The following is a 27979-nucleotide window of genomic DNA, read 5'->3' as shown; positions in this document are numbered from 1 at the left end:
TATACACAGACTAAGCTTTAATTTAGATTGCTAATTGGTGTAATCAGGTGTCATTAACGCTAATGTGAATAACAGTCTTACTATATTAACGCTTATCCAGAGCCAGCAATTTCAAATTTGATTCAACAGGCCACAGGAATACATTTGACTATGGCAGCTGACTTCCTTCCCAGCTACTCGGGAGCTGCTGAGGGAAGGCTGGCCAGAAAAACACTTGAGGGTATAGCAGATGGTGGATTTTGAACTGTGTGATGATAACAAACTGGATGGTCCCAGTCCCCTTTAGCCCAGAGGATGCAGCATCCATGATGTCCAAAAAGAATTCCAAATTTTCACTTGTCCACAGGACAGTTTTCCACTTTACCTCAGGCCATCTTCAATGGCCTCAGGACCAGGGAAGGCAGCAGCATTTCTGGATCTGTTTTTATATATGGTTTCTTCTTTGCATGCTGGCATTTCAACTTGCATTTGCAGATGCAATAACTAACTGTGTTCACAGACAATGGTTTCTGGAAGTGTTCCTGGACCCATGCAGTGATGTGCACTACAGAACTGTGTCTCTTTTCAATGCAGTGCCATCTGAGAGCCCAAATATTATGGCCATCCAATATTGGTTTTTGGCCGTGTCCCTCGCACAGAGATTTCTTTAACTTCTAATGCTAGCTTTTAATGACATTATGTTCTGTAAACAATGGACTCCCAAAATTTTTGCAATTTTATGTTTACGTTTATGTAAACATAAAATTGTTGCACAATTTGCCAGCGTAGTCTGTCAAAGAGTGGTGAACCCTTCCACATCTTTACTTCAGACAGACTCAGCCTCTGTGATGCTGTTTTTATATCCAATCATGTTACTAACCAGTTGCTACTTAGCCTAATTCATTGTGAGATGTTCCACCAGGTGTTTTCTTGCAGCATTTTGCTTTTCCAGTCCTTTGTTGCCACTGTCCGAACTTTTTTTTATATGTATTGCTGACATCTAACTCTAAATGAGGATGTAATTTTCAAAAAACAATGAAATTTCTCAGTTTCAAGATTTGATATGTTGTCTTTTGCTATTTTCAGTTGAATATGGGGTTTCATTGTTTTGCAAATCACCACATTCTGTTTCTATTTATGTATTACGCGGCATCTTAACTTTCTTGGAAACAGGGTTGTGTATGTACACACACACACACACACACACACACACACACACACACACAGTAAGTTTACAGACCATAGACTGTCAGGATCATGAAGTATAAAATAGCCAAAAGTGTGTTTTTAGTTACCTATTTATTCATTTTTATTTATTTTATCACTTCACCAAATTTGTTACAATATTATGGGCATCATTTAAAAAGAAATGTCACTTTTTTGAATATCTGCTGGGCATCTTATTTGCAGTCAGAATGTTAAAAATAAAATTCAATATCATGTCTTCAATATGAGACACAGACTCCATGTTTCTTATATGCTTATGTAATTTCAATCATATTTCCCATGTCTGTTTTCTTGTAATAATTTCACATGATTTTCCATTTGTGGAAGATGACGTAACTTTGTGTTGAAATATGTAACACTGGACAACCCTGTAATGTCAAAACATGTAGCTGTATATTTGAGTTTAAAAAATGTCACTGTACTGAGACTAATGGAAGTTTTAACATGCTTAACATTTTATCTTCACTTGCAGCCATTTATCAGAGGATGGTAAATTGTCTGGTCTCTGCTGCCCACAAAGGGATGAAATAGAAAAACACATTAAAAAAAAGAGAATATTTAAAGTGTTGATGTATAAACCCAAAACAAAATTTGACACACTATGTGCCGTATATATATATATATATTTTACATTGTTCCTTAAATATGTCAATAAAAGGATCCCATCCTTTAAACATTCATCAACCTGAGCCCCTCAGCATGAATCCAAAAAAGATTGAGAATAATTGATAGAGATCAAAGCAAAATCTCAGCGTGACCTGGTTTGATTCCTCTGGGTTTACAGGTCTGAGAGGAACAACCCTGAGTATGAATAGAGGGGGGACAATGTCATGGTGCCATAAAAACTGTTTAGCATCAGCGCTGGAAGAGCCTTGCTATGGTGCAACAGTGGGAAAAGGATTGGATGTTAGACTGAGGATTGCTAATGTTGACTGTGGCAAAGTAAGTCAGGTGGAGATGTGTCCAATCTCCATCAATCCTAGCCCGTGACAAGACTTGTATGATTTAAATAAAGCCAGGAAAGAGGTACTGTAGGAGGAGGAGGACTCCTATCCCCATGAGGCCACAGAAGAACAGCACTAGCCAGACAGGAAAGGATCCTAAAGCAAATGCAAAAGAATAGGACAAAAGAGAAGGTGAGAAGGTCTGAAGTTTTGATACATGGCTGGAATACTGCTAATTATTTGTCTCAATTTTCCTGCTGCTCAATGTTTCATTCTCATTCCACCTTTAAATGACACATCTTTTCTATAAACACCAGTTGGAGATATATACCCTAGAAAAAGTTGTGACGCTGTGTAAAACATTCATAAAACAGAATGTGATAATTTGACATATATTTCGTTAAGAATAGTACAAAATCAATGCATTTGATGTTTTACCCCATCAACTTCATTGATTTTTGTAAATATACAGTAAATTTATTCTGAATTTTGTTTTCCACAGTTAAAAAGGTTAATCAAATAACTTGTGATAGTATCATCGCTGGATATCAAAGGGGCATCTTTGAAAAGTTATTCATAAGTGAGCACGGGGCAAGATTCACCACTTTGTAAAACACAATTGTATAAAGGGGTTTTACTACATGGGCTCGGGAAGACATGGAAAAACGGTTGTTGGTAAACACAGTTCATTTGGAAATGATGCATTCTGCTTTATTAACGTTTTACACAGCTTCCCAACTTTTTTGGAATCACGGTTGTAAAACGACATCAAATGACTCAGCAGCTTTAGTCAGTTCATTGGACGGCGATGCAGAACTTACGTCGGTTGGGGAAAGCATGTACTTGGCAGCGGCTGTCCACAGCTACACTCAACATGGCTGTTTCATTATTCCCTTTGATATTTTTGCCTCTCAGTGAGTCAGGCAGGAAGGCCAGGTCTGTCACAACAATGCCATGGGACTCCTGTACATAATACAGCTTCTACACATACAAAAAGTAAGACCAAGTTATCATACACATTGAGGCTTGGCTGATTTATGTATCTGTTGGTTTGAGATGTGTGTTGACACGGTCTTTACCTGTAAGGAGAAAGTGATGTAGATAGCCACTGATCCTGTAACGGTTCCAAGGCCAAGAAATGTTCCAGAGTCACTGTCAAAGAGGAGGTTAAAGTCATCATCTTAATGCTGCAGGAAATTTGATGGTTTTATTCTAAAAAGTCCTTTCAAACCTGTCACCTGTCATATTGATGTTTTTCTTGTTTCCTTCAATTACGGCTATTTTAACACAGACAGAAACAGTACAATTCAGACACCAAATGTATTATTTACATTGGAAATGGTTTTTGCACAAAAAGAAAAAAAATGAAATGATTAGAACTTAAAATTACTTGATGTTCCCACAGTGCTGTACTGGGCAGAATACTGTTCCAATCCTTTCCCCCAAAATACCCTTTGATTTTTAATTTATTTTCCACTCCAGAAATGCATCACTGACCCTAGATCCTTACTGAACCACAATGGTGCTTGCAATTGGGCTCTAAATATTTTGGGAACAATCTTTCTTTGGGCCCTCTTCAGTCTACTCAGTGGTTAGATGAGATAGGGTAGACCAGGTGTAAACTTCAATAGTAGTACCCCTTGACTAACCTTTTATTTCTATTTTTAAGTTTTAAAATTAGCTAAAATTAGCTTTCCTAAAGCAACAAAGCAACTCTTTCAGCCCTATCAACTGTCAGTCTAGTTGAACCATTGTACAGTCTTTTGTTTTCCAAAATATACAACAAAAATTCTGCTTTTTCGAGACTTAATACACAACGACAGCTATTTGTAAAGAGGACTTTCACCCACTGTTGGGCAGTACAAGAAGCAGCTTTACTAGTTTAACTATATTGATGTCACTGTATTCTGAATCAGACAGCTTTTCAGTAGCTTAGCTCTTTTATTGATCAAGCAGTGCAGTAGCGTCCACATAAGTGAATTTTCCCAATCATTTCTAAAACTCAAACGCAGTGGAGCATCTGGTGCAGTCTGAAATAAAACTGTTATACATACATGGACGTGTCATTACATTTTGAGTCCTGTAGTTGAGTCTAAATTGCGCACACCCATGTCAGCACAGCACATGCACATAAGTGTCAGCGATCCTGCAACAGGATGAGTTCTAACTGACTGGTGGGGACTCCTCACCAGATGGTCAACCTCCCACCAGTAGGCGGACTCGTCACCATCACAGGTAAGTCCGATGAGGGTGGTGTCGTCCACAAACTTCAGGCACGCTCAGCTGGGAGAGCTTCTCCTGAAGCAGAGTTGGGATGATGGTGTTAAAGCAGAGCTGAAATCCACAAACGGGTTCCTGTGGAATCCAGGTGCTGGAGGATGAAGTGGGCGAAGTTGACAGCATCTGCAGGGGGTCCAGGAGAGGGTCAGTGATGTCCTTGAGGTGTAAGAGCACAAGACGCTCAAAGGACTTCATGACCACAGAGGTCAGGGCAACGGGTCTGAAGTTGTTAAGTCCTGTGGTCCTTGGCTTCTTGGGAACAGGGATGATGGTTGAAGACTTGAAGCAAGCTGGCACGTGACATGTCTCCGGTGAGGTGTTAAAAATATCTGTGAACACTGGAGACAGCTGATCAGCACAGTGCTTCAAGGAGGATGGGGAGACAGAATCCGGTCCAGCTGCTTTCCGGGGGTTCTGTCTCCTGAAGAGTTTGTTGATGTCCCTCTCATGGATGGAAAGAGTTGTCACTGGGGTGGGTGGGGGGGGACCTTTAAGGTGGGCATTGGTGGAGGTGACTGGAGCTGGACCTGTTGGGAGGTGTCGTGGGGGATGGCTGCTGAACGGTCCCTTTGTCTTTCAAAGTGGCAGTAGAATTCGTTCAGGTCGTTGGCTAGGCGTCAGTCGTTGATGGAGTGGGGGTTTTAGGCTTGTAGTTGGTGATCTGCCTGACCCCTTTCCAGACAGACGCAGAGTCGTTAGCTGAGAACTGGTGTTGGAGCTTCTCAGAGTACAGTCGTTTAGCCTCTTTCACCGCCTTGCTAAACTTCACCTCTTTGAATCTGTCTTTGTCCCCACTCCTGAAGGCCTCTTCCTTTGCCAACCTTAGCTGTCTGAGGTGGGCTGTGAACCAGGGTTTGTCATCGTTGTAACTCAACCTGGTGCGTAATGGAACACAGCAGTCCTCACAGAAGCTGATGTAGGACGTCACAGCCTCCCTGTACTCATCCAGACTGTTGGTAGCAGTCTTGAACACATCTCAGTCAGTAGAGTCCAAACATGCCTGGAGATCCTTCACAGCCTCACTGGTCCACTTCCTTGATGTCCTCACTACAGGTTTGCAGAGCTTTAGTTTCTGCCTGTACGCATGAATCAGGTGGACCATGACGTGGTCAGAGTGGCCCAGTGCAGCACGGGGGATGGCTTGATAAGCATCCCTGACTGTGGTGTAACAGTGATCCAGAATATTCTCCTCTCTGGTCGGGAATTTAATAAACTGTCTGTATTTAGGGAGTTCGTGAGTGAGGTTACCTTTGTTAAAGTTACCAAGGACAATAACTAAAGAGTTCGGGTTGGTCTGCTCCACACACAGTATCTGGTCGGCAAGCATGCACTGTGTGTACTGCACGTTGGCCTGCGGTGGGATGTAAATGCCGACCAGAATGGATGAAGCAAACTCACAGGGTGATTAAAAAGGCTTACAGTTAATGGTGAAAGATTCCAGGTCAGGAGAACAGTGCTGCTGGATCACTGTCACGTCGTTGCACCAATCACTGTTCATGTAGAAACAGATTCCTCCACCTTTAGTTTTGCCGGAAAGTTCCATGTCTTTGTCCGCGCAATAGAGTTGGAAACCTGCCAGCTGCAGCGCAGAGTCCGGCATTAATCCACCCAGCCACGTCTCCGAGAAGCATAAAACCGCAGATGAAGAAAAGTCCCTGTTTTTACCCAACAGCAGTTGCAATTCCTCCAGTTTGTTGGGCAGTGGATGCACGTTAGAGAGAAATATTCCCGGTAACGCTGTGCGTAGTCCACTCTGGCAAAGACATGAGCACACGGGCCCGTTTTCCTCTCCTCTGGCATTTCGCTGCGTGAGCAAAGGTGAGCGCACCTTTGAACAGGATGTCCAAAATGTCCAATGTTGGAAGCAGAAAATTAGGAAATAAATCCTCGGTGTTGTTACCCTGATGTTCATGAGCTCTTCTCTGGTGAAAGAGCTCCGGGTACCATCGCAAAAAAACAGAGTTAAAACACAAAACAAAGAAAAACAAACCAACGCGTACCAACACACCGAGGCAGCCGTCGGCAGCGCCATCTTGGTTTATAGGGTTGGTCACACTTTAATGCTATTCAGCCAAAACTTGTTCTGACACCAGTATCAGAAAAGTTTTAAATGATACACAGCACTCTCTTTTTAGTTGCCCAATTGTAAATGCAGATACCTGCTGCCATGTTCACTCAATACAGAGCGAGGTGGCATCCAAGTAAAAACTGTGCAGTACAAAAAAAGGAGCACAGTGGACCAGCTGTTAGGCAAAGAGGCAAGGCTAACAGGCTAGATGAGATGCAGTCAGACTGCAGTCAAGTATCCTGACTGAGCCTGGGCCCTGAGACAGTCCTGACTAAACCCAACATTCATCAAGGGTGTGTCTCAGAAAGTCGAGTGGACGTCCACCTATCAGGAGGTCTGTTCGATCCCTGGCCTTGGCAGTCCACATGGTGAAGTATCCTTGGGCAAGATACTGAACCCCAAAACTGTTCCTGATGCTGTGCCATCAGTGTGTGAATTCATATGTATATTGCTTTGGATAAAAGCGTCTGCCAGATGACTAATTGTAATTATAATTGCAAGGTTAGTCTCTTAGCACCCGTAGGTAATGTGTTATAACGTGAACTTATTAGTTACCTAACAGCAAGACTGGAGATGACCTCAGTACCGCAGGGAGCTGTCAGCATGGGCAGGAAGCTCTTGCCGTCCCATTTTGTGAGGTGGCAAGGAGGAGGTTTTCTGTCTCGTTTATGGGGGATCTGGACTGTATAAAGCCTAAGGGCGTCTTTTTGATCTTCTACCTTTCCAAACCTGAAATACATGAATATACAACCATGTATAGTCACTGTCACATCATCCAAATGGATATGGCAACAGCTGGAACGATCTTTGATAGAATACACTTGTATTTTTGGATTTTTTTTTAACCTGCAAGCCATATATCGATAAGTCTTCTCAGGTATTTGAGGCATGGTTTCAAGCCATTGAAGACCCATAGCCAATTGGCTGCCACTCCATACACTGCAGGCAAAGTCCCGGCCAACAGTCACTAGGTGCTGCATGAGAACACAACACAACATACCGATCATTACAAATGAATAATACTGTAATTATTTACATTTAATAGACACACCAAGAGGTATCAATGTTTGACCTTGTTCCCTTGACTCATATCCAAGTCTTCAATCTCCCCTTCATGTGCTTTGAAGTCAAACTTCTTCTTCAGGGATGGAAACTGCAGAAGAGACAGGAACAGACAGAACATGAAGTCAAGACATCAGTGCATTGGTCCAGTCCAGTGAAAAGTTTATTATATGCACCTGCTGTTAAGCTAAACAACAACTTAAAAAAATAGAATGAACAAAATAGGTAATCTGTATATTTTTGCAGTTTCCTCATAATTCATCATAATTAATTGGTTATGATAACATTGGTTAATAATGTTTTATTGAACAATTACATGTCTGATACCTGGAATTAAGCAACAGCAATACAGTAGCAACTTGTTGACAGTATAATCCAACCCCCCCCCCCAAAAAAAAACCCAAAAAAAAAACCCACTTTCACTCAGTTATTAACTAAATTACTTTGAAAGTGAACACACCCAAAATCTCCATGAAATTAGTCTAGTCAAGCAATCAAGTTTCATTGTGTCAGCTGAACCAAGAGGTCAGTCAGTCTGCAAAAGGTAATGCAGAGTTACAAATGTTTATCTAATACATTTAGTCTACACCATCATTTTCATTTCAAAGTGGACTTGTTTAAAACTGTCAAGGGGCTTACAGGGTCACCCTGTGCATTTATTGTAAAACTGTGTCTAACATAGTAATTGTGCCCCCTGAACACTATTTAATAAATAGGACGGACAGCCAAAACTATGAAAATAAGACCAAAGAACAAAACAAAACAATACAAAACAAAACAAAACAAAACAATAATATCCTTTCCTTGAAACACTGCATCATTGTTGGTGACAGACATTTTCTAAAATAATAAAAGGCCAAAAATTTACATTTAATAGCTGATTAGTGTGCAAAAGAGCTTCTCTGGACAGCCAACCGCGAGCTGATCCACTTTACCTCTAACCTTGAAGTGGATGAGCTACAGCAATAGAAGCTGGGGACTCTAAAATGGTAACTGTTAAATTAAAATGGTAGTGTAAAGTTGAAAATGAAAATGTAATTCCACAATAGCGCTATTGAATACTTATTGCATTTTTCATTTTAGAAAAATTAAAATGCAATAATCCCATTTGCATCCTTATTTTCATATACTCGCATGGACATTCATATTAAAATGAAAATGGAAAAACTGTTTAACATTTAAATTTAAAAGTCATACCCTGCTGTACAGTGGACAATATTCAAATGTTTGTTCAAATTACAAAACTGAAATGCAATATAAACAATGTAACCTGAATTTTATTATTTTATTTGTGCAAGCAATATTTAAGTCACAATGAAAATTAAATTGATTTCTTTTTAACAATTTGGAAATGAAAACAGAATTTGACATTTCATTTTCAAAGTCTTCAAATTTTCAATCAAAGACTAGAAGACCAGGAAAAGTTTAAGAGATAACTGCTCCAAGGATTGCTAGAAAGGCAAATTAAAACCCATGTTTGACTACAAAGATTTTCAGGAAGATTAAGCAGATTCTAGAGTGGTGGTACACTGATCTATACCTGCACAATTATGACCTTCATGAAAGAGTCGTCAGAAGAAAACCCTTCCTGTGTCATCACTACTAAATTCAGCATTAGAAGTTATAAGCCTGATAAATTTTGGAAACAAGTCCTGTGGACTGACCAGGTTAAAATAGAGCTTTCTGGCTGCAATGAACAAAGGTTAGGAGAAAAAAAGGAGCACAATTTCATGAGAAGAACACCCCTTTGCTTTGGGCTTGTATTGCAGTCAGTGGTACGAGGAACATTTCACTAGTAGAGAAAGAGAAATTTTGATCAAGAGGGCCCAAACTTTGTATGTCACTGCATATTGGGATCCAGAACACAGTGCTTTCATGGGTTCTTTCACATTTATCAAATAGAACTCCACATTTAAGTTACAATAATACAATCTCTGAGTTTTCATATGTAACGTTTGGTGTACCCCAAGAATCAGTCCTTGGCTCTCTCTATATATATGCTTGGTGACATCAGTTGTAAACAGTGTTAATATTCATTCCTGTGCTGATGATACACAGCTACGTGTACTAAAACAGTTCCTACAAGCCAAATATGGTCATTTGTTTGAGGATTGGAATGTTAGGATTGATGGCTCTAATATTTTCTTATTACAAAGACATTTTTTTCATCTTAGTGATATTGCTAAAATAGGACCTATTCTATCATTGCGTGATGCTGAAACCATAATCCATGCATTCGTATCTTCTAGACTCTATTATTGTTATACCCTTTTCTGTGGTCTTCCGAGTGGTGCTATTAGAAGTCTTTAGCTTGCTCGGAATGCTGCAGCTAGAATCTTAGCAAAAACTAAAAGAATTTGATCATATAACAGCCATTTTGGCCTCTCTTCACTGGTTATCAGTGTAAGCTAAATCTGATTGTAAGGTTCTTGCATCTTAAAAGGCCGTCATCTGTCATTTAATCTAGTTTACCTCTATGAAGAAAAACAATACATTTACAGACATCAAGCTAGGGTACAGGTGAAAGTTCGTTGAGAAATCTGTGTACATCATTTGTATTTATCCTTGGTAAATCTTGCAGGCATCATGAAAAATATGCAATAGACTGAAGGCACTGTTTTTTCTTTCTGTGCATTTGAATGTTGTCCACCAGTCTTTGTGAATGAAATGTCAAATGCCGTTTTCATTGCATTTTCATATTAACTGTGATACTGTGATGTAAATATTGGTCGCATAAATGGAAAATTAGGTTACACTGTCCATGCTGCATTTTCATTTTGGAAAATTGAATTAGCATATCAATACAGCAGGGTATAACTTTGAAAATTAAATGTCAAACACCTTTTCCATTTTCATTTGTAAATGGTCATAGAATGCTCATGCAACGATGTATGAAAATGAAAATGCAATAATCCAATTTGCATTTGCATTTTCAGTCAAATAACACATACATATGTGGAAAATTATGATACTATTGTGAAATTTCAAGTTTATCATTTCAATACCGTCCCCTAAAGGCTTCCATCCTACAGAAGCAAACAGACATTTCCACAAAAGTAGAGATTTCAGAAATATTATACATTTGAAAAACTACAACAACCTAATATTACTTTTATTACTTTAAAGGTCCAGTGTGTATGATTTAGGGGAACCTATTGGCATAAATGTGACATTCACTTATGTTTTCATTTATGTATAATCACATGAAAATAAGAATAGTTGTTTTCTGGACCTTTAATTCATTATAAAAGTGTCACTAATTTCATGTGGATTGACTAATGGATTTATCACCTTATCATCCTTATCGGGGTTAGTGCCAGTGTAAGGCAGGGGTGTTGCACAGAAAAAACAAACAAAAAAATTGTTCCAAGTCAAGGGCCTGACTGGTTCATTGTTGTTTATTGAAAACTGATTGAAATGACCTTATTGCGCATATTGAACCTGGAACTAACACAGCCTATAAGTTATTGCCTATAAAACAACATTACAGTTTTTGCCCATTGCTTAAACATTACTGACACATGCTTAGACCAAAGTAACAAAACTTGAAGTTTTTGTTACTTTACCTTAAACACAGTGTAACCATACCCGAAAGAAAAGTGCTGCTTTGCACTTTAGCTGCAATTCTGCAACACACTTGCTCCTGCACACTACACACTATTTCATACAAAAGACACTTTGTTCATAAATAAAATCTCAGGGAACCATTGGGAAAACACATCCATTCAAAATACAAAACACGTTGGGTAATTGGAAATACTTAGACACACACCTGAAAATATTTACTTACAAAATTAAACACCAATCAGCCACAAATAGGCCTCAGCTAAGCAATAGTTGGCTAATGGTCCTTTTGCAACAAAAAGTGGCAGTTCTGTGAAACTTACAGTACAGTATAGCACATAATACTGCACCACTGAGATGTTACAGTACTGTGTACAGTATACGGTACAGTGCTGTAAATACAATAAAGTTTTATGAAACATGCAGCGATTATATTGAGATGTTTCAGTACTGTGTATGGTATATACAGTAAAGTACAGTATATACATTACTGTCAAAAATAACCAAACCAATAACAAGTTGTGGTTGCATTTTCCTACAGAATGGCTGGAAGACCCTCTGGGGGTGGACAGCAACACCTGTTCACCCAACAGCAGGAACTTGCAAACAAACAAACAATGCAATCCGTCTCCACCAGCTACGGCAACAAATACTTACAGATAGGCAAGTATTCATCAACATAGATCGAGTAAGCATTATTAGGGTAAGGGTTATTTTTGTTTTATTTTCTCTTTACTGCATGTACTGTACTGTACTGTATAGTACTGTAATGCACAGTATTGAGTTGATGTAATTGGTAACCTTACAGTAATTCTGTTACAGTACTTTTCATTTTTGGTTGTTGTGAAAACCTTTGCTGGGTGTTCAAGCAACAAGCAAAAACTGCAATCATTAAATAAATGAAAAATCAGTTGCATTCATTTCTTATGGCTTTATCTGCAGCTTTCCATAGTAATTTCAAATGAAAACATTTTTCCACTGGCCAACAACAGCCAAAAAATAATTTCCTTCAGAGAAAAACCAAACATGCCCAAAGAGTGCATAAAGTCATCATATATTAAAATGCTGAGTTTGTTGCTCTCTGACGCACACTATTCTAAGCCAGATACTTGAACCTGGAACTAACACAGCTTATAAAACCATTTTTATCTGTTAACAACATTAAACATTAAATACAAGAAAAATCAGTTGCATTCATTTGTTATGGCTCTTTATGCAGCTTTTCCAGAGTAATTTATCTGTCATCAGGTACATCTTGTCTCAAAACAATGAAGAAAAACTAGTCCACGCATTAGCCTGTTGGGGGACTGCTGAAACACCAAGCTCCTTTGTTTTTCTCTCCAGCTAAGGCATGTTACTGGCTTAGCGTCTTCCCCAAAGTCTTTGTGCTTTCTCATCTTGCAGGGTTCCATGGATAGTGGTTGAGCCTAGATTGTAGATTATAGCTATGTCTCCGGCCACGGACCTGCCTGACATTCACTGCAACAGCTATTACTCTTAGTAATATTTCCATTATTATTAGATCCATAGTGTTGTATTATGTACATTTACACTCTGTTACTAATATGTATATACAGTTCTGGAAAAATTAAGAGACCACTGAAAATTTTTTGGAAATCAGCATCTCTACATGTATGACAGCCATTCCATTCCAGTATCTGCTGAATTCCAATACAAGCACACTCATTCTACTTAATGAGGTACTCATTAAATAGAATGAGTGTAACAAAAACAATTTCCCCTTGGGGATCAATAAAGTATTTCTGACTAGGTGATCACCTGAACCAAATCTTATCTAACAAGGAAAAGTATAAAAACCACTACTGTGGTCATCACTATCCTCTTGCAATAGGACTAGCTGGATGGCAAAAACAGTGCTGTGGGGGGGGGGGATGACAGCCAAGCTGTCCTCCATGACAGACAATGACTACCACCCCCTCCAAAACACACTCACTGCACTGAGGAGCTCCATCAGTGACAGGATGCTACATCCGAAGTGTATGAAAGAGCGGTATCGCAGGTCATTCCTTCCTGCAGCTGTCAGACTGTACAATAAAAGCTACTCCAAGTAATCAATGCAATAGTCTGGACAATAAGCTGTGCAATAAAAAACATGTACATAACAGTCTGTAAACACTATTTACAATTTCTTACAATTTTTTTTTACAATTTCTTTCTTTTTATTTTTATTTAAAATCCTCACTCTTTTGTATATACTGTTTTTGTTTCTAGTTTGCATGCACTTCTTATATTAATCTTTACTGATGCTGCTGTATTCTGGAATTTCCCCTTGCGGGACAAATAAAGGAATATTGATCTTGATCTTGATCTTCATAACACTCCTTTTTTGCACTTTTTGACAGTGAAATTTGTTTATAAAACCTCAAAGAATGGTCAACCCTATGGTCAATCTCCTTCAGAGATCGAAGACAATTCGCCGACCGAGCCTGCTAACACTCGCTCACCTGGCTCGGCCAGCCCCGAACATGCCCAGGGAAATGCACCGGAGGAGGATGACTCCTCATCGCCCATCCTGGGGATCATTAGATGGATGGAAAACTTTACGAACGCGAGGTTTGACAACTTGGAGACAACTCTCGCTGGGGTTAAAAATGCAGTCGCCTCCAACACATTTTGCATTATGAACCTGGAAGAATGGCACAGAGAGTTTGACGGACGCCTGGCTGAGCTGGAAAAAAGTTATGATGACCTGTATGCACAAAATAAACTTCTGAAAGCCAAAGTAAATGATTTAGAGGGCCGCTCAAGGAGTGCCAGCCTAAGGCACACCTATGCAATATTCATGCTGTCTAATCAACATCTTCATATGCCACACCTGTGAGGTGGGACGGATTATCTCGGCAAAAGAGAAGTGCTCACTAACACAGATTTAGACAGATTTGTGAACAATATTTGAGAGAAATGGCTCTTTTTGTGTATATAGAAAATGTTTTAGATCTTTGAGTTCAGCTCATGGGAGCAAAAACAAAAGTGTTGCATTTATATTTTTGTTCAGTGTATTTGGCAAATCAACTGAAATGACTAGTCCTTTTTCACACATAATAACCAAAAAACATAACATTTTGTATGGCCTCCTTTGGCCTTGATAACAGCTTGCATTCTTGCCAGCATTGTTTTTATGTACTTTTCGACAGTCTCTTGTGTTATCGAGTTCCAAATAGTTTCTAGCTGCTCCCACAGACTGGCTTTAGATGAAACTTTTGTGCGATCAATCTTTGAATCTACTAAATCCTCAAATTTAATAGGATTCAAATCCGGACTTTGACTTGGCCAGTTCATCAGTTCCAGTACTTCACATTCTTTTTTCTTGGTCAAATAGTCACTGCACAGCTTTGAAGTATGCTTGGGGTCATTGTCTTGTTGGTGTATGAACCCACACCCAATCAGATTCAGTCCAGAAAGGATTCCATGATGCAAAAAGATGTTGTGGTAGACAGTCTTGTTCATGATACCGTCAATTTTCACTAATTTGCCCACTCCGTTTCCACAAATGGAACCCCATACCATAATGGAATCTCCACCGTGTTTCACTGTGGGTGCAATGCATCTGGCATCACAATGTTCTCCAGCTTTTCTGCGAACATAAACACGAGTTCAAAAATACTCGTCCGTCCGAAGTACCTTCTTCCAGTCATCAACAGTCCAGTGTTTGTGCTCCCTGGCAAATCTGAGGCGTTTCTGGATGTTTGCAGGCCTCAATAATGGCTTTTTAGCAGCTATTCTTCCCTTTAAGCCTTATTCCGTCAGTCATCTGCTTATGGTCATTCTGAAGACTATCTCAGACTCTGATCTAGAAGCATTCATCTCTGCCTGAAGATCAGCAGTGGTCTTCTTTCTGTCTCTAGTACTTAAAATCTTGAGGTGTCTGACATCTGCTTCAGTTAACTTTCGTTTCCTGCCTCTTCCTTGGTGCATTTTGTAAGCACCAGTCTCGGCAATTGACTCCAAAGCATACTTGACCACTCTGAGAGAACGTTTTATGTCTTTCCCTATTTGTCTCATCATGTCTCATCATGACCATCCAGCATCATGAAGTGCTTTAATGCGGACTCATTCATTTTCAGTGAGCTCTCAACATTTTACCATTTTGAACAGGAATGAGGAATTTCAAAATGAATTTACCGTTTTATACCCAAATTTGAGCCGGCTCACTGGGCTTCTCTGAGAAGTCAGAAATTAATCAAGCATAACATTTGACATATTAATCAAGAAATAATAATGTGCTTTACTATTTTTTCATTTTTTTTTGTAAATCAGTAAATTTGAAAATTCATGGATAACAATAATAATTATATTTTAGCATTAAAAATATCATTTCAGTTCAAGAGCTTCTACATATTGGTGTATTAACCATTACAGAAACATAAAAAATGATTTTGGTAATTACCAAACACTTTTGCCCGCATTTGTCACAATCATGCATTTCATCACTCTCAGTCAGACCCTGTTTTCTCTTTTGCAAAGGGAAAGGCCTGTTGACTGTGAAAGACTTGTATCTTGACAATGTTTCCACATCATTTGACCAACTTAAAGGCAAATTTGATTTACAACCATCTCACTTTTTCAGGTACTTGCAAGTCAGGAACTATACTAGAGCAAACATTTCAAAATTTGAAACTTATAACTCCCCAGACGAAGTCTACTCTCTTCTAGCAAAGGAACCTGAGACCAAAAAGCTGGTGTCCATGTTTGTAAATATGTTTGCAGCTCAAACCGCTCCAAGTACACAACATCTGAGAGAGTACTGGGAGAAGGAAATAGGTACCACCATCTCAGAAGATGCATGGTGTAAATGTCTTTCTAACATACACACGTGTTCAATTAACTCTAGACACCAGCTAATTCAATATAAGGTTATACATAGACTCCATTATTGATGTGTTAAACTGCATTCGTTCTTTTCATCCACTTCACCACTATGTGTAAAATGTAAGCAGTTTGATGGTACACTGGCACATATGTTCTGGTTTTGCAACAAACTTCATTGATTTTGGCGTGAAGTTTTCCACTTCTACTCTGAGGTTTATGGATATGATCTCCCTCCAGACAAAGAGACAGACATCCTTGGCTGGTCTCACCAGCTCGAGACTCTTAGACGCTGGAAGGCTCTGTCAATACAGTATGGGATGGTTATTGCTAAGAAAATCATTCTTCAAGTCTGGAACAAAGATGTATCTCCAAGTTTGGAAGCGTAGCTCACAGAGCTCTCAAATACCTTATTTATTGAAAAAATTTGATTTGAGTTGTCAGGGTCGTCAGACAGATTCCATCAGATATGGCAACCATTTCTTGATCATATCACATAGCGGAGAGGGCCCTCATGACACCTCAATGTCCTGATTATGTTTGAATATTTATTTGTCTGAATTTTTAAAAGTATAGTTTTATTACAGTTGTGGATGGCCATACAAACTGTCTGTCTGTTGTCTGTTTCTAACTGTTTTTTTTTTTTTCCTTTTTCCAACCTGCTTTGGGGGAGTGGGGTGAGAAGGAGAGGGTAATTGTTTGGGTTGTTATGTACCTTGATGTTCTGTTCTGAAAATGAATAAAGTATTTCAAAATCAATGAGAAGCAAAGAAGAGCCAGGCTGAGGTTTGTACAAAACCATAAGGATTGGACCACAGAGGACTGGAGTAAGGTCATCTTCTCTGATGAGTCCAATTTTCAGCTTTGCCACACACACCATCGTCTAATGGTTAGAGGGAGACCTGGAGAGGCTTAAAAGCCACAGTGTCTTGCACCCTCTGTGAAATTTGGTGGAGGATCGGTGATGATCTGGGGGTGATTCAGCAAGGATGGAACCCGGCAGATTCATCTTTGCGAACGACGCATGAATCAAGCCACATACAAGGTTATCCTGGAAGAAAACTTGCTTCCTTCTGCTCTGACAATGTTCCCCAACTCTGAAGACTGTTTTTTTCAGCAGGACAATGCTCCATGTCACACAGCTAGATCAATCAAGGTGTGGATGAAGGACCACCAGATCTTGGCCAGCCCAATCTCCAGACCTGAATCCCATTGAGTATTCACACCCCTTCACTTTTGCCACATTTTTTTATGTTACAGCCTTTTCCAAAATGGATTCAATTCATTTTTTGCCTCATCGATCTACACACAATACCCCATAATGAAAGTGAAAATGGTCTTTTAGAAATTTTTGCAAGTTTATTAAAAATAAAAAACTGAAATATCGCATGTACATAAGTACTCACACTCTATACTATGACACTCAAAATTGAGCTCAGGTGCATCCTGTTTCCACTGATCATTCTTGAGATATTTTTTACAACTTGATTGGGGTCCACCTGTAGTAAATTCAATTGATTGGACATGATTTGGAAAGGCACACACCTGTCTATATAAGGTCCCACTGTTGACAGTGCATGTTGGAGCAGAAACTAAGCCATGAAGCCAAGGAACTGTCTGTAGACCTCCTTGACAGGATGGTATCGAGGCACAGATCTGGGGAAGGATACAAAAAAAATTTCTGCAGCATTGAAGGTCCCGAAGAGCAGAGTGGTCTCCATCATTCATAAATGGAAGAAGTTTGGAACCACCAGGACTCTTCCTAGAGCTGGCCTCCTGGCCAAACTGAGCAAATGGGGGAGAAGGGCCTTGGTCAGGAAGGTGACCAAGAACGCGATGGTCACTCTGACAGAGCTCCAGCATGAAAACCTGCCCTGGAGTGCTCAGGACCTCAGACTGGGCTGAAGGTTTACCTTCCAACAGGACAACAATCCTAAGCACACAACCAAGACAATGAAAGAGTGGCCCCAAGACAAGTCTGTGACTGTCCTTGAACATCTCTGGAAAGACCTGAAAATAGCTGTGCAGCGACGCTCCCCATCTAACTTTACAGAGCTTGAGAGGATCTTCAGAGAAGAATGGGAGAAATACCCCGAATACAGGTGTGCCAAGCTTGTAGCATCATACCCAAGAAGACTTGAGGCTGTAAACACTGCCGAGGGTGCCTCAACAAAGTACTGAGTGAAGGGTGGGAATACTTGGGGTATTGTGTGCAGACTGATGAGACAAAAAAGGAATTTAATCCATTTTGGAAAAAGGCAAAGTCAAGGGGTGTGAATACTTTCCAAATGCACTGTATAACACAACCAGTCAAGTCAGATGACTATCCACTCAGAGCATGGTTCTGCTTGAGATTTCTGCCTGTTAAAAAGAAGTTAAAATCCTTCTCCTTAATTACAAAGCCCTAAATTGTCAGGCACCATCTTATCTTTAAGAGCTCATAGTACCCTATTACCCCACTGGAAAACTGCATTCCCAAAATGCAGGATTACGTATTGTTCCTAAGTCTCCAAAAGCAGAATGGGAGCCAGAGCCTTTAGCTATCACCACCCACAGCCTGGTTCTGCCTGAGGTTTCTGCCTGTTAAAAGGAAGTTTTTCCCCACCACTGTGGCCAAGTGCTTGCTTATGAGGGAATTGTTGGGTCACTGTAGATAAAGGGTATGGTCTGTACCAGATCTACATGGAAAGTGTCCTGAGACAACTTCTGTTTGATTTGGTGCTACATAAATGGAATGGAATTGAATTTAACAATGATAAGAAAGCAGGACTCCACAATAAGAGGCATTTCCACCAGCTAGCTATCACATATTGATTTTCACTTTACATCCATACTTAAGTTCAAAAGCAGTTACCTCACCTCCCAAATGGATCAAATTAAAGTCTTACATGCATGGCTGGTCTAATCCTCATCAAGTGAAAATAACTACTAGACAGTGTTTACCTCCCAAACTCGGATGTGTCCATCTGTGCCTCCTGTCAGCAGAAGGCTCAGGTCAGGACTGAACCTGACCACCTTCTGGAGAGGGTCCTGAGGGTTCAGATCTGACTGCACTTCAGCCAGACCAATCACAGAAATGTGGGCTGTCTCATCTTTCATGACAGATATATCTCCAGATGCTGCGACTCCATCCTGTCCACCTTTGTCTCCTTTCCCAGCTCTTCGCCTGGCATCACCCTGCTGCACACTGTTCCGTACTGCACACATGACACAAATTTTTACTGGATGACAAAGACATCTGAATGGGAAACACAGGGGTGGGGGGTTATGAACTAAGATATAGGTTTAGATGTGCACTTTTAAATAATTTAGATTTACTGAACATAGAACTGAAATATTTCAAGCCTTTTTTGTTTTAATTTTGATTATTATGGCTTACAATTCATGAAAATCAAAAATCCAGTATCTCAAAATATTAGAATATTTCATAGCACAGTAATACCATGGGCAGTTCTAAGTAGTTCTGGTACCGTGGGCAGGTGCCAAGTCCTGCTGGGAAAGAAAATCAGCATCTCCATATCTCCTGGAAGAAGGCTGAGTTGACTTTGGACACAGTGGACCAACACCAGCAGATGACAAAGCACCACAAATCATCACTGACTATGGACATTTCACACTGGACTTCAGGCAACTTGGATTCTGTGCCTCGCCACTCTTCCTCCAGACTCTGGGACATTGATTTCCAAATGAAATGTAAAATTTCCTTTTTTTTCGGTCTCTCGTTCAGGTGTGGCTTGACACTAACAATGCAACCCTTGTAGCCCATTTCAAGGACATGTCTGTGGGTGGTGGCTCTCAATGCACTGACTCCAGCTTCAGTCCTCTCTTTGTGAAGCTCCCCCACATTCTTGAATCGGCTTTGCTTGACAATCTTCCAAAGGCAGCGATCATCCCTGTTGCTTGTGCACCTTTTCTGACCACACTTCACCCTTCCACTGAACTTTCCATGTATATTCTTTGATACAGCACTCTGTGAACAGTCAGCCCTTTCACCAATGGAATGTCAATGAGTATCTTCTGGACAACTGTCAAGTCAGTAGTCTTCCCCATGATTGCGGTAGTGTGTACTGACCTTGTTTCAGGGCATTCATAGCAAAGAAATAGTGATTTACTCAAACTTGAAATGAAATATTCTAATAGTTTGAGATATGTTTTATTCTATTTTTCTGAGCTGTAGGCTATATCAAAATTAAAATAAACAAATGCTCAAAACATTTTAGTTTACATGTATTGTAAAAAATATTGATCTTTTCAATTTTTGAGATACACTTGTATAGTATATATAAGGCTGATGTCTAGTGTTTGCTTACAGTCCATGCTAAAATCATTATATATCTGTTGTAAAATGGACTATTACACATTTAGAGGCTAGGGAAGCCCTTATCCTAAAATAGTACTAATGGAACATTTTCATCAGATTTCTACAAATCTGAAATTTAGTGCACTGTGGTTTAAATTGAGTTTCGGAAGGAGATGCGCAATACTGACATATTATGCATGTCTGATAATAGGGTTGGTGTGGGAGGGGGGATCTGTCATTTTGTTTTGTCAATTTGTCTGCCTCTGGAGAACAAACGAGGGCTGCAGTGTGACAACAGACTCTAAACAGTGACCTCAACTCGGTAAAAAATTAAGGGCTTATTTTGACCTAACCAGAGTTGGTGATGGAACAGTGGAAAGACTTAGCAAAGCAGTTTAGGTGAGTTTAATTTGTTTCTGTCAAGCTTGAATGAAGTGTGTTTTGAGTAACAACAACAAGGCAGTTAAGTTAGTCTTAGTTCAGTGAAGAACAGAAAACTGAGAAGGCATACAGGTGTATTTTTCTGTGTAATGGGTTTACAGTGTAGCCATACTGAGGAAAATAATAACTGGAGGCTGTGTAGTGAGAACCAAGACAGCATAAATCTTTACTGCTTCCGACACTGCCAAGCACATTACAGATTCACTCTTTCCATTTTTCTACCTTTCACAATAAAAGCCCTAGACATACATAATGCATGATTACTTGCCAATGTGAGGTTAAACTCACTCAGAACATTTCACTAACAGGCATCTCAATAAAATAGCTAACAACAGCTTTAAGAATATTCCCTGATCTGATAACCAAAAACTTCTGTAGTCATTTTGATTTTTTTACATTCCCTCTTCATTTCACCTGCTTGCTTTCCACTGAGCTGTGATAAAATATTTCAGTAGTACAATGACAGATGTCGAAAGAAATATAAAAGAAAATACACCTTCATCATGCAGTACTTGATACAGCACTACTAGTGTCTGAAGTCACTTAAAAAATTATTTAACTTAAATGTACATAAATGTGTAATTTTAATCAAGTCTTACTTTTAGTATTTGGACATTATTATTACAGCTTTGACGGTTTCTTATTCTGTTCAGGTTGCATGAGTATATTGCATATGCTTTACCTCACTGAATTTTACGTTTTGCGAGTGTAATAATCTTGTTTTCCCACAATCGTTTAATTTGATGTCATTTTAGATAATAATGACTCTCATGTTGTTGCACATGATTCAGCTGAAACTGAGCATGTCCTACTCATAACTTGTAAAACCTAAACCAATTGCTAACCAGCTTTGTATAACCAGTTATCCAGGATCACTGATTTAAGGCTCAGTGGTATTTGGAAACCCCAAGAGAATCGGAATGAGCGGGACAAGCTTTGTGATACAGGCCCATGGTGTATTTTCAAGCATCTTTTTTTTTCTCAAAGAATTTTTTCCTTCAGCTGGTTGATCTCTGAAAGCCCTGTGAGATGCTGACTGTCCTTACTGCTGCCTCAAAGTGAAAACACATTTTTATAAATATCAAGAGAGATAACTTCTCCCTTCAACCATCACTATGGGTAAATATTAACTTAACTCATTCAAAACTGGTAATAAAAAGATTCTATTATGGGCAAGTAAAGATGCACTCACAGTACTTGCAATCAACAAATGAATTAGCCACAAATTAAATAAGTGCAACAAACATTGCATATTTTTGATATCCTTTTTACAACCCTGATTTAAAAAAAAGTAGGGATGCCATATAAAATGTAAATAAAAACAGAATACAATAATTTGCAAATGAAATGTGTTTACTGACAACAGTTTTCCAACGTGTTCCCGAGCACATGTCGTAAAATCCATTACGCAGTCGTGTTTCACGAAGTGGTGAAGCATGCCCCATTTTTTGCCTATGAAGAATGGGGGGATGCTCATTTCATATCCAATCATGATAGTATCGCCTGTTACCAATGAACTTGTGGAATGATCCAAACAGGTGTTTTTTGAGGATTCTGCAACTTTTCAAGTTTTTTGTTGTCTCTGTCCAAACTTTTTTGAAAGACAAGCATATGTTTACAAAAATCAATGATGCTGATGAGGTAACACATGAAATATATCGTCTTTTTACTGTTTTCAATCAAGCATATGTTAAAAAAAAAAAGCATTAGCTTATTTGGTTTTATTTATGTTTTACAGCATCGACACATTTTTGGAATCAGGGTTGCAAGATAGTGGGTATGTTTCAGATTGTAGCAATAACACTCACCATCTTTAGGAGCAGCTTTGCCTCCTTCTTTCTGTGTGCAGTGTTTAAACTTCATCACACAGCAGGTCCCATCCTGTCCTGCAGCAAGCACATCATTAGCTACAGCCATGTTCATGGTGGCACGTGTGCCAGTATCGTGAGAGTGAAGTAGACTGGCACTGTAGTGGTGTTCTCCAACCAGCTGTAGATCCAGGAAGTGCTGAAACACACAAGCAAAAGTCTGCTACTGCTGCTGGTTAACACACTACCATAATGTGTGTAATACAGATTTCCATTCATACACTCAGACTAAACATGATCGAGTTGAGTATTACTTTTGCAGTATACAAATATACAGTAATTGTATTACTGGCTCTGATGGCTCTGAAAACTCAATGCGCTACAACTGACTTTGAGTTTGACTGACAATCTGACAATATAGGCATAGGATGTCGAAATAAATGCTGCAAACATAAGCAACCCAACTAAAAACACAACACGATTAAATATACATAACCACATACACAAAACACAACTGAATACACACATGTGAATGTACACAACACAACCAAATACAACAGTAGGCCTGAATGCACACAACTACATACACACAACCAGAATGCAACTGAATACACATAAAACAACCAATCAGGCCTGCACAATACATCAGAAGGCTCCATCTGATGGGTCAAATGTTCACATGCTGAGTGTGAATGCACATGTCCAAAATTCACTTTTTACCTCATCAGCGATGGGGATTGTTAGATGAAAAAAATCCACAGGCCAAGCATATTTTTGCCAGACAAAATATATGCATATTCAGTGTGATTTAAATTTTTCAACAATGCTGCATTTTCAAGTTGTTTTACAACTTGAAAATGGTCACAGGGGTACTGGGAACAGGGACCTGTTGCACAAGAAGATTGTGGAATGTGCTGATAACACCTTTTTTTTCTCCTAATATTTAAAATATGTCTTTGTACAACTGAATGGTACATTGTTCTGATTTTAGTTTGTCAATATTAAAAAATACTGGAGTAAAACAAGCTGAAAATTAGCACTTACTTATTATTAGCAGGCACTTGGTACTTACCCATTGTAAACAATATAAATGAATCTCCTGATAACAATTGGATATTCATTCTGATTCAGAAAACTTTACTGATCTCAGGGAAATTGCTTTGTTGCAGTACTAATCGCACAATGTAAAATTAGAAATAAGGATGAAATACATAAAAAGAAAAAAAAGAAGTTACAAACTACTGTGAAGTTGACATAAACCTAATAGTAAAAAGTAAAGCAACAATAATTTAAAGATTTTAAAAAAGCACAGTATAGTAAAAATAATGCTGATAATAGTAATCTAAGGTTAGAGTTCTATTTCAGCAGGAAGGGGGTATGCTGTACAACTGAATGGCCACCACAGAATTTGTTAGAGAATTTTCAAAAAAAGAAAAATTTAAAAAGAAATAGCAATTTTCTCATTTTAAACAACCTTCACGGCCATTTGAAGATTTCACAGTTTATGAGGTGCCCTGCAATGCACTACCAAGTCCCTGTCCTTGTCCTTGTCCCTGTCCCTCTGTGTGTGTGTGTGTGTGTGTGTGTGTGTGTGTGTGTGTGTGAAGCTCTGACAAAGCAGAGGGCAGAAGCAGCATGCTCCTTGAACATGATTATTTTGGTACAAACATTTACCTGGTAGTGAGGTGGATAGGCGAGATTAACTCGCTAAACGGCACATTTTGTGCTTGGGCAGTGTTAATTTCTGACCCACTGTAAATAATAAATATTTTTTCTTATTCATGCCGTTTCACGCAGTCTTTTGGGCTGTATTTACTGCACATGTTCATTTTGTGATAATGATGAAAATATGACTTATTGGTCAGCACCAAATACACATAGTACAACTTATACAACTTAATACACACAACACAACCACATGCACACAGCACAACCAAATACCGAATGTGTTGTTTTGATCCTAAGTACTTACCACAGCATTCTTTATGCCTGTTTTTGAAGCCCCTCCACCTCCTGCTGTGATCACAAGCCCTGTTTTAGGGTCAACTTTAACGGAGTATAAAGGAAAAGGGGCTCTGTACAGATCTGGCATCCTCCTCTTCCCCATTGTTGTGCAAGTCACTTACACTTCTTCATAAAACCACTGCATTCAACAAAACCTGTGGAAAACACAGAGTGTTAGTTTATGTGTGACATCCTCTGTCCTCCAACTGCTTGGGGTGCAATAAGGATGCAACACACCTGGAACAGGTATGTTTAGAGATGTTGCATTGCAGCTTCCTCAATGTGAGAATTTGCTGCTGTTGTCTGTTTTCTATCATTGTAAATTGAGTATGTTTGTGTTTTGGGCTGTTGGTCAGAAAAAATAAGACATCTGAAGAAGTCACATTGGGCTCTGGGAAAGAGTGATGGGCATTTAACCACTTAATTGATTTAAAAAAAAAAAACATCATCAGATTATTATTATCAACAATGACTGTCACACAATCGTGTTAAATAAAAGACACCTGAGCTGGACCCAAGTAGTGTTTGTTTTTAAGATGGAATGTAATTTTTCCTGGCCGCTGCAAAACCTTAAGCCTGAGTTTCTTGAGGTAGTCCTTTGTGGATTCTGAGGTGTGTTTAGGATCATTACCATGTTGTAGAAGTCATTCTCTTTACATTTTCAACTATTTATAGAATTTTCTGGTATTTAATTGAATCTATTCTTCCCTCTACCAGTGAAATGATTCTCATGCCACTGGCTGCAACACAAGCCCAAACCATGAGTGATCCATCCCTGTGCTTGACAGTTGGAGAGGTGTTTATTTCATGAAACTGGGCACCCTTTTTTCTCCAAAGATAATTTTGTTCATTGCATCCAAAAAGTTCTATCCTCCTTTCAAAATGCATTGGGCTTGTTTAGATGTTCCTTTTGCAAACTTCTGTTGCTGAATTTTGAAGTGAGGACGCAGGAAGGGTTTTCTTATGAAAACTCTTCCATGAAGGTCATAATTATGCAGGTGTCACTACACAGTAGATCAGTGCACCACCATTTTAGAGTCTGCTAAATCTTCCTGAATGTCTACACTGAATGGGAGGGTTTCATATCCCTTTCTAGTAATCCTACGAGCAATTTTCACAGAAAGCCTTGTTGACCTTCTAGACCTCAGCTTGACCTCCACCATTCCTGTTAACTGATACTTCTTAATTAGATTCCAGACTGAGGAAACAACTACCTGAAAACAATCTGATTTCTTGTTTAGCTCTGCCCTGATTCGTGGGCATCAATCATTCTAATTTTCAGAGTGCTAACAGCTACTTAGGGCACATGCCTGCCAATTGTTAGGACAAAGTCTTAAATTTGCATCACCTAGCCTTTCCTAATGATGACTGTGAACAAGCTGTAGAACTATCAAGCTAATTAAGATCAGAGACTTTGGTAAAAGAGAGAGAGACTTCATGAAGGTAGGACTGTTTTCAGCACAACCCCGATGATAATTGATTACCTTCAAAGTAAAGTAAATCAAGTGTTTGTGCAGTGAATCACTGTACCTAGTTTTGTGAGAGACAAGCGCATTAGAAATATCTAAGCATGAGGCTATCTCATGGAGAGACAGCAAATTCAAATAGCAGCAACAGCAGCTTGAAGTGGCAATTTTATATGCAACTGGAAAGAAAGACTGCAGTCACTGATGACAACCAATTTCTTTACTTGCGCTTGTCTTTATTGTCTTGTAACACAAAGTTTGTGCTTCATCCCAACTGCAAATACTCCTCATAACAGCTGCAAGGCACAAAGCTTTTCATGCTCTGTCATTCTGCACTCTGCAGCCAATGTACCTGTAGATGGTGTTGCAGGCTGTGGCGCTGGACCTGCTAGAATTGTGCTGATCAGGGTCAGGGAAAAAAATTAATATGAAGCTTGAGAAACTGAAGGGATAGTATTTATACAGACACACTAATGTGACAAATTTCAGTGACAAGTAATCACAGTAGTGTTTCACTTTATTTGACTGACTTTTAGAATAACTGTAGTATAACTGTATTGTAATAAATGTGGATTTGTACAGGTGTGCCAGAGAAGCACTGCCACTAAGGTAGAACTGTCTAATAACCACAGACTGCAGATAGAGCCTTGAAATATAATGGTAATCTTTCTTATCCTAAAAATAGCAACCACTCAACAATTAATAAAAATTTAAAAAAAAAAAAAAAAAAAAAAAAAAGGAATAGGGTTAAATCAAGAGATAACTGCAGCAAGTGCTCCCAAACAGACTTTAAATATAGTATATTTTTTAAGAACACTCTTTTCTCTTAGCTTTACTCTCATCCTTATTCTTCTTTATTTCTTTATTGTATATGTTTTATGTTTATGTGTATGTTTAACCTTTGGCTGCAACAAAAAGAATTTCCCAAATTGGGATAAATAAACTAAAGTCTAAGACTGCTGCGTCTCTGCTGCCCTGTCTTTCCCGCCGTGCAATCAGACAAACCTGTCGTCCGTTCAGTCATTCACAGTAGGGACGCCTTGCTTAAAAAAATCGGTAATGAACACCAAACAGTTCCTTTAGAAAAACCTAACCTTTAGAAAAATTGAGAGATTACTGAAGGAAAAATAAATTAATATAAAAAAAAATCCCATCATGGACCTACTAATTCTAGCAAGTCCAACAATGGCGACTGACAAAGGACAGTAAAACTTGGTCAGGTCACGATACAGATGGCCACAAACAGCTACAGTGACTGCAGCATGTCCTCGACATCTCCTCTGCAGCGATGGCTGCCTCAAACAGCAGCTGGAAACTGAGCCTGTCACCGGATGTACCACTGCTAGCTACCACTCTTGGAGACAAAATTAGTCGGGAGACAGAGTTAAGAACCGAATTGGTTTAACAATGGCTTCAATTTAACCACAATAAACTGTCTTAAACTGATTACGGAGTCAGTCTTGGCTTATGTCATCGTAGTGGATGCAGCAGATTGTCAAGTTTTGTCCTCTTTCTTATCCAGTGCTTTATGAATGTAACATTAGCGTTAACTTAACGCTAGTCATCGAAGTCGCCTGCATTTCCGTTTATGGACGAACACTGACATGTAGCAGCTGACGGAATAAGCCATATTACCACCGTCATGGACTTAGTACAAATGGTGACAGGTATAACTAAAAACCCTTTCTGTTTTCAGCAGTAACGTAAGTAAATGCCAATGTTATATTGCGGTCGCTAAGTGAAGCTAACGTGAATGTATCAACAGCAATGTCAATATCGTTGAGCTGCAACTACTCTTGCCGTTGATTTAATTAGAAGTCCCCTACCTGTCCACTCGGCCCTGTTCCGCTCCCGTTGTTATTTTATCAGATATGTAAGAGGTACATTAGATGAATTCATAGTAGGTTAATAATGGCAAAGGCTTATGATGAAGATGAGAAGCAAAGAGGTAGCGGCTAAAGACAGCTCGACGGCCACTTCCCTACCTACACGTCAGCAGCGTGGAGAGC

General features: G+C 39.2%; 1 protein-coding gene across 1 annotated transcript; it reads right to left on the bottom strand.

Annotated features, from left to right (window-relative positions):
- Positions 1-1268: 1268 nt before the first annotated feature.
- On the bottom strand, positions 1269-27979 carry preb (prolactin regulatory element binding). The gene is made up of 10 exons (XM_076737444.1): positions 27797-27979; positions 24473-24659; positions 22501-22699; positions 18895-19148; positions 7571-7651; positions 7345-7472; positions 7054-7227; positions 3230-3302; positions 2972-3131; positions 1269-2306 (listed from the first exon to the last, which is right to left on the bottom strand). The coding sequence occupies exons 2-10, from the start codon at positions 24605-24607 to the stop codon at positions 2212-2214; spliced, it is 1299 nt and encodes a 432-aa protein (XP_076593559.1). The 5' UTR covers positions 24608-24659; positions 27797-27979; the 3' UTR covers positions 1269-2211.

This window comes from Chaetodon auriga, chromosome 8, assembly GCF_051107435.1.
Source record: "Chaetodon auriga isolate fChaAug3 chromosome 8, fChaAug3.hap1, whole genome shotgun sequence".
Taxonomy (NCBI): Eukaryota; Metazoa; Chordata; class Actinopteri; order Chaetodontiformes; family Chaetodontidae; genus Chaetodon; species Chaetodon auriga.
Note: the sequence above shows the minus strand (reverse complement) of the source record. Positions and strands in the feature narration are given on the sequence as shown.

Coding starts and splice junctions, on each gene's coding strand:
- preb (XM_076737444.1), bottom strand. CDS start 24,607: ATGGGGAAGAGGAGGATGCCAGATCTGTACAGAGCCCCTTTTCCTTTA. Junction 19,149..22,500: donor CAAAGCTGCTCCTAAAGATG/GTGAGTGTTATT, acceptor TCATGTGTGCAG/TACGGAACAGTGTGCAGCAG. Junction 7,473..7,570: donor ATATGAGTCAAGGGAACAAG/GTCAAACATTGA, acceptor GTTCTCATGCAG/CACCTAGTGACTGTTGGCCG.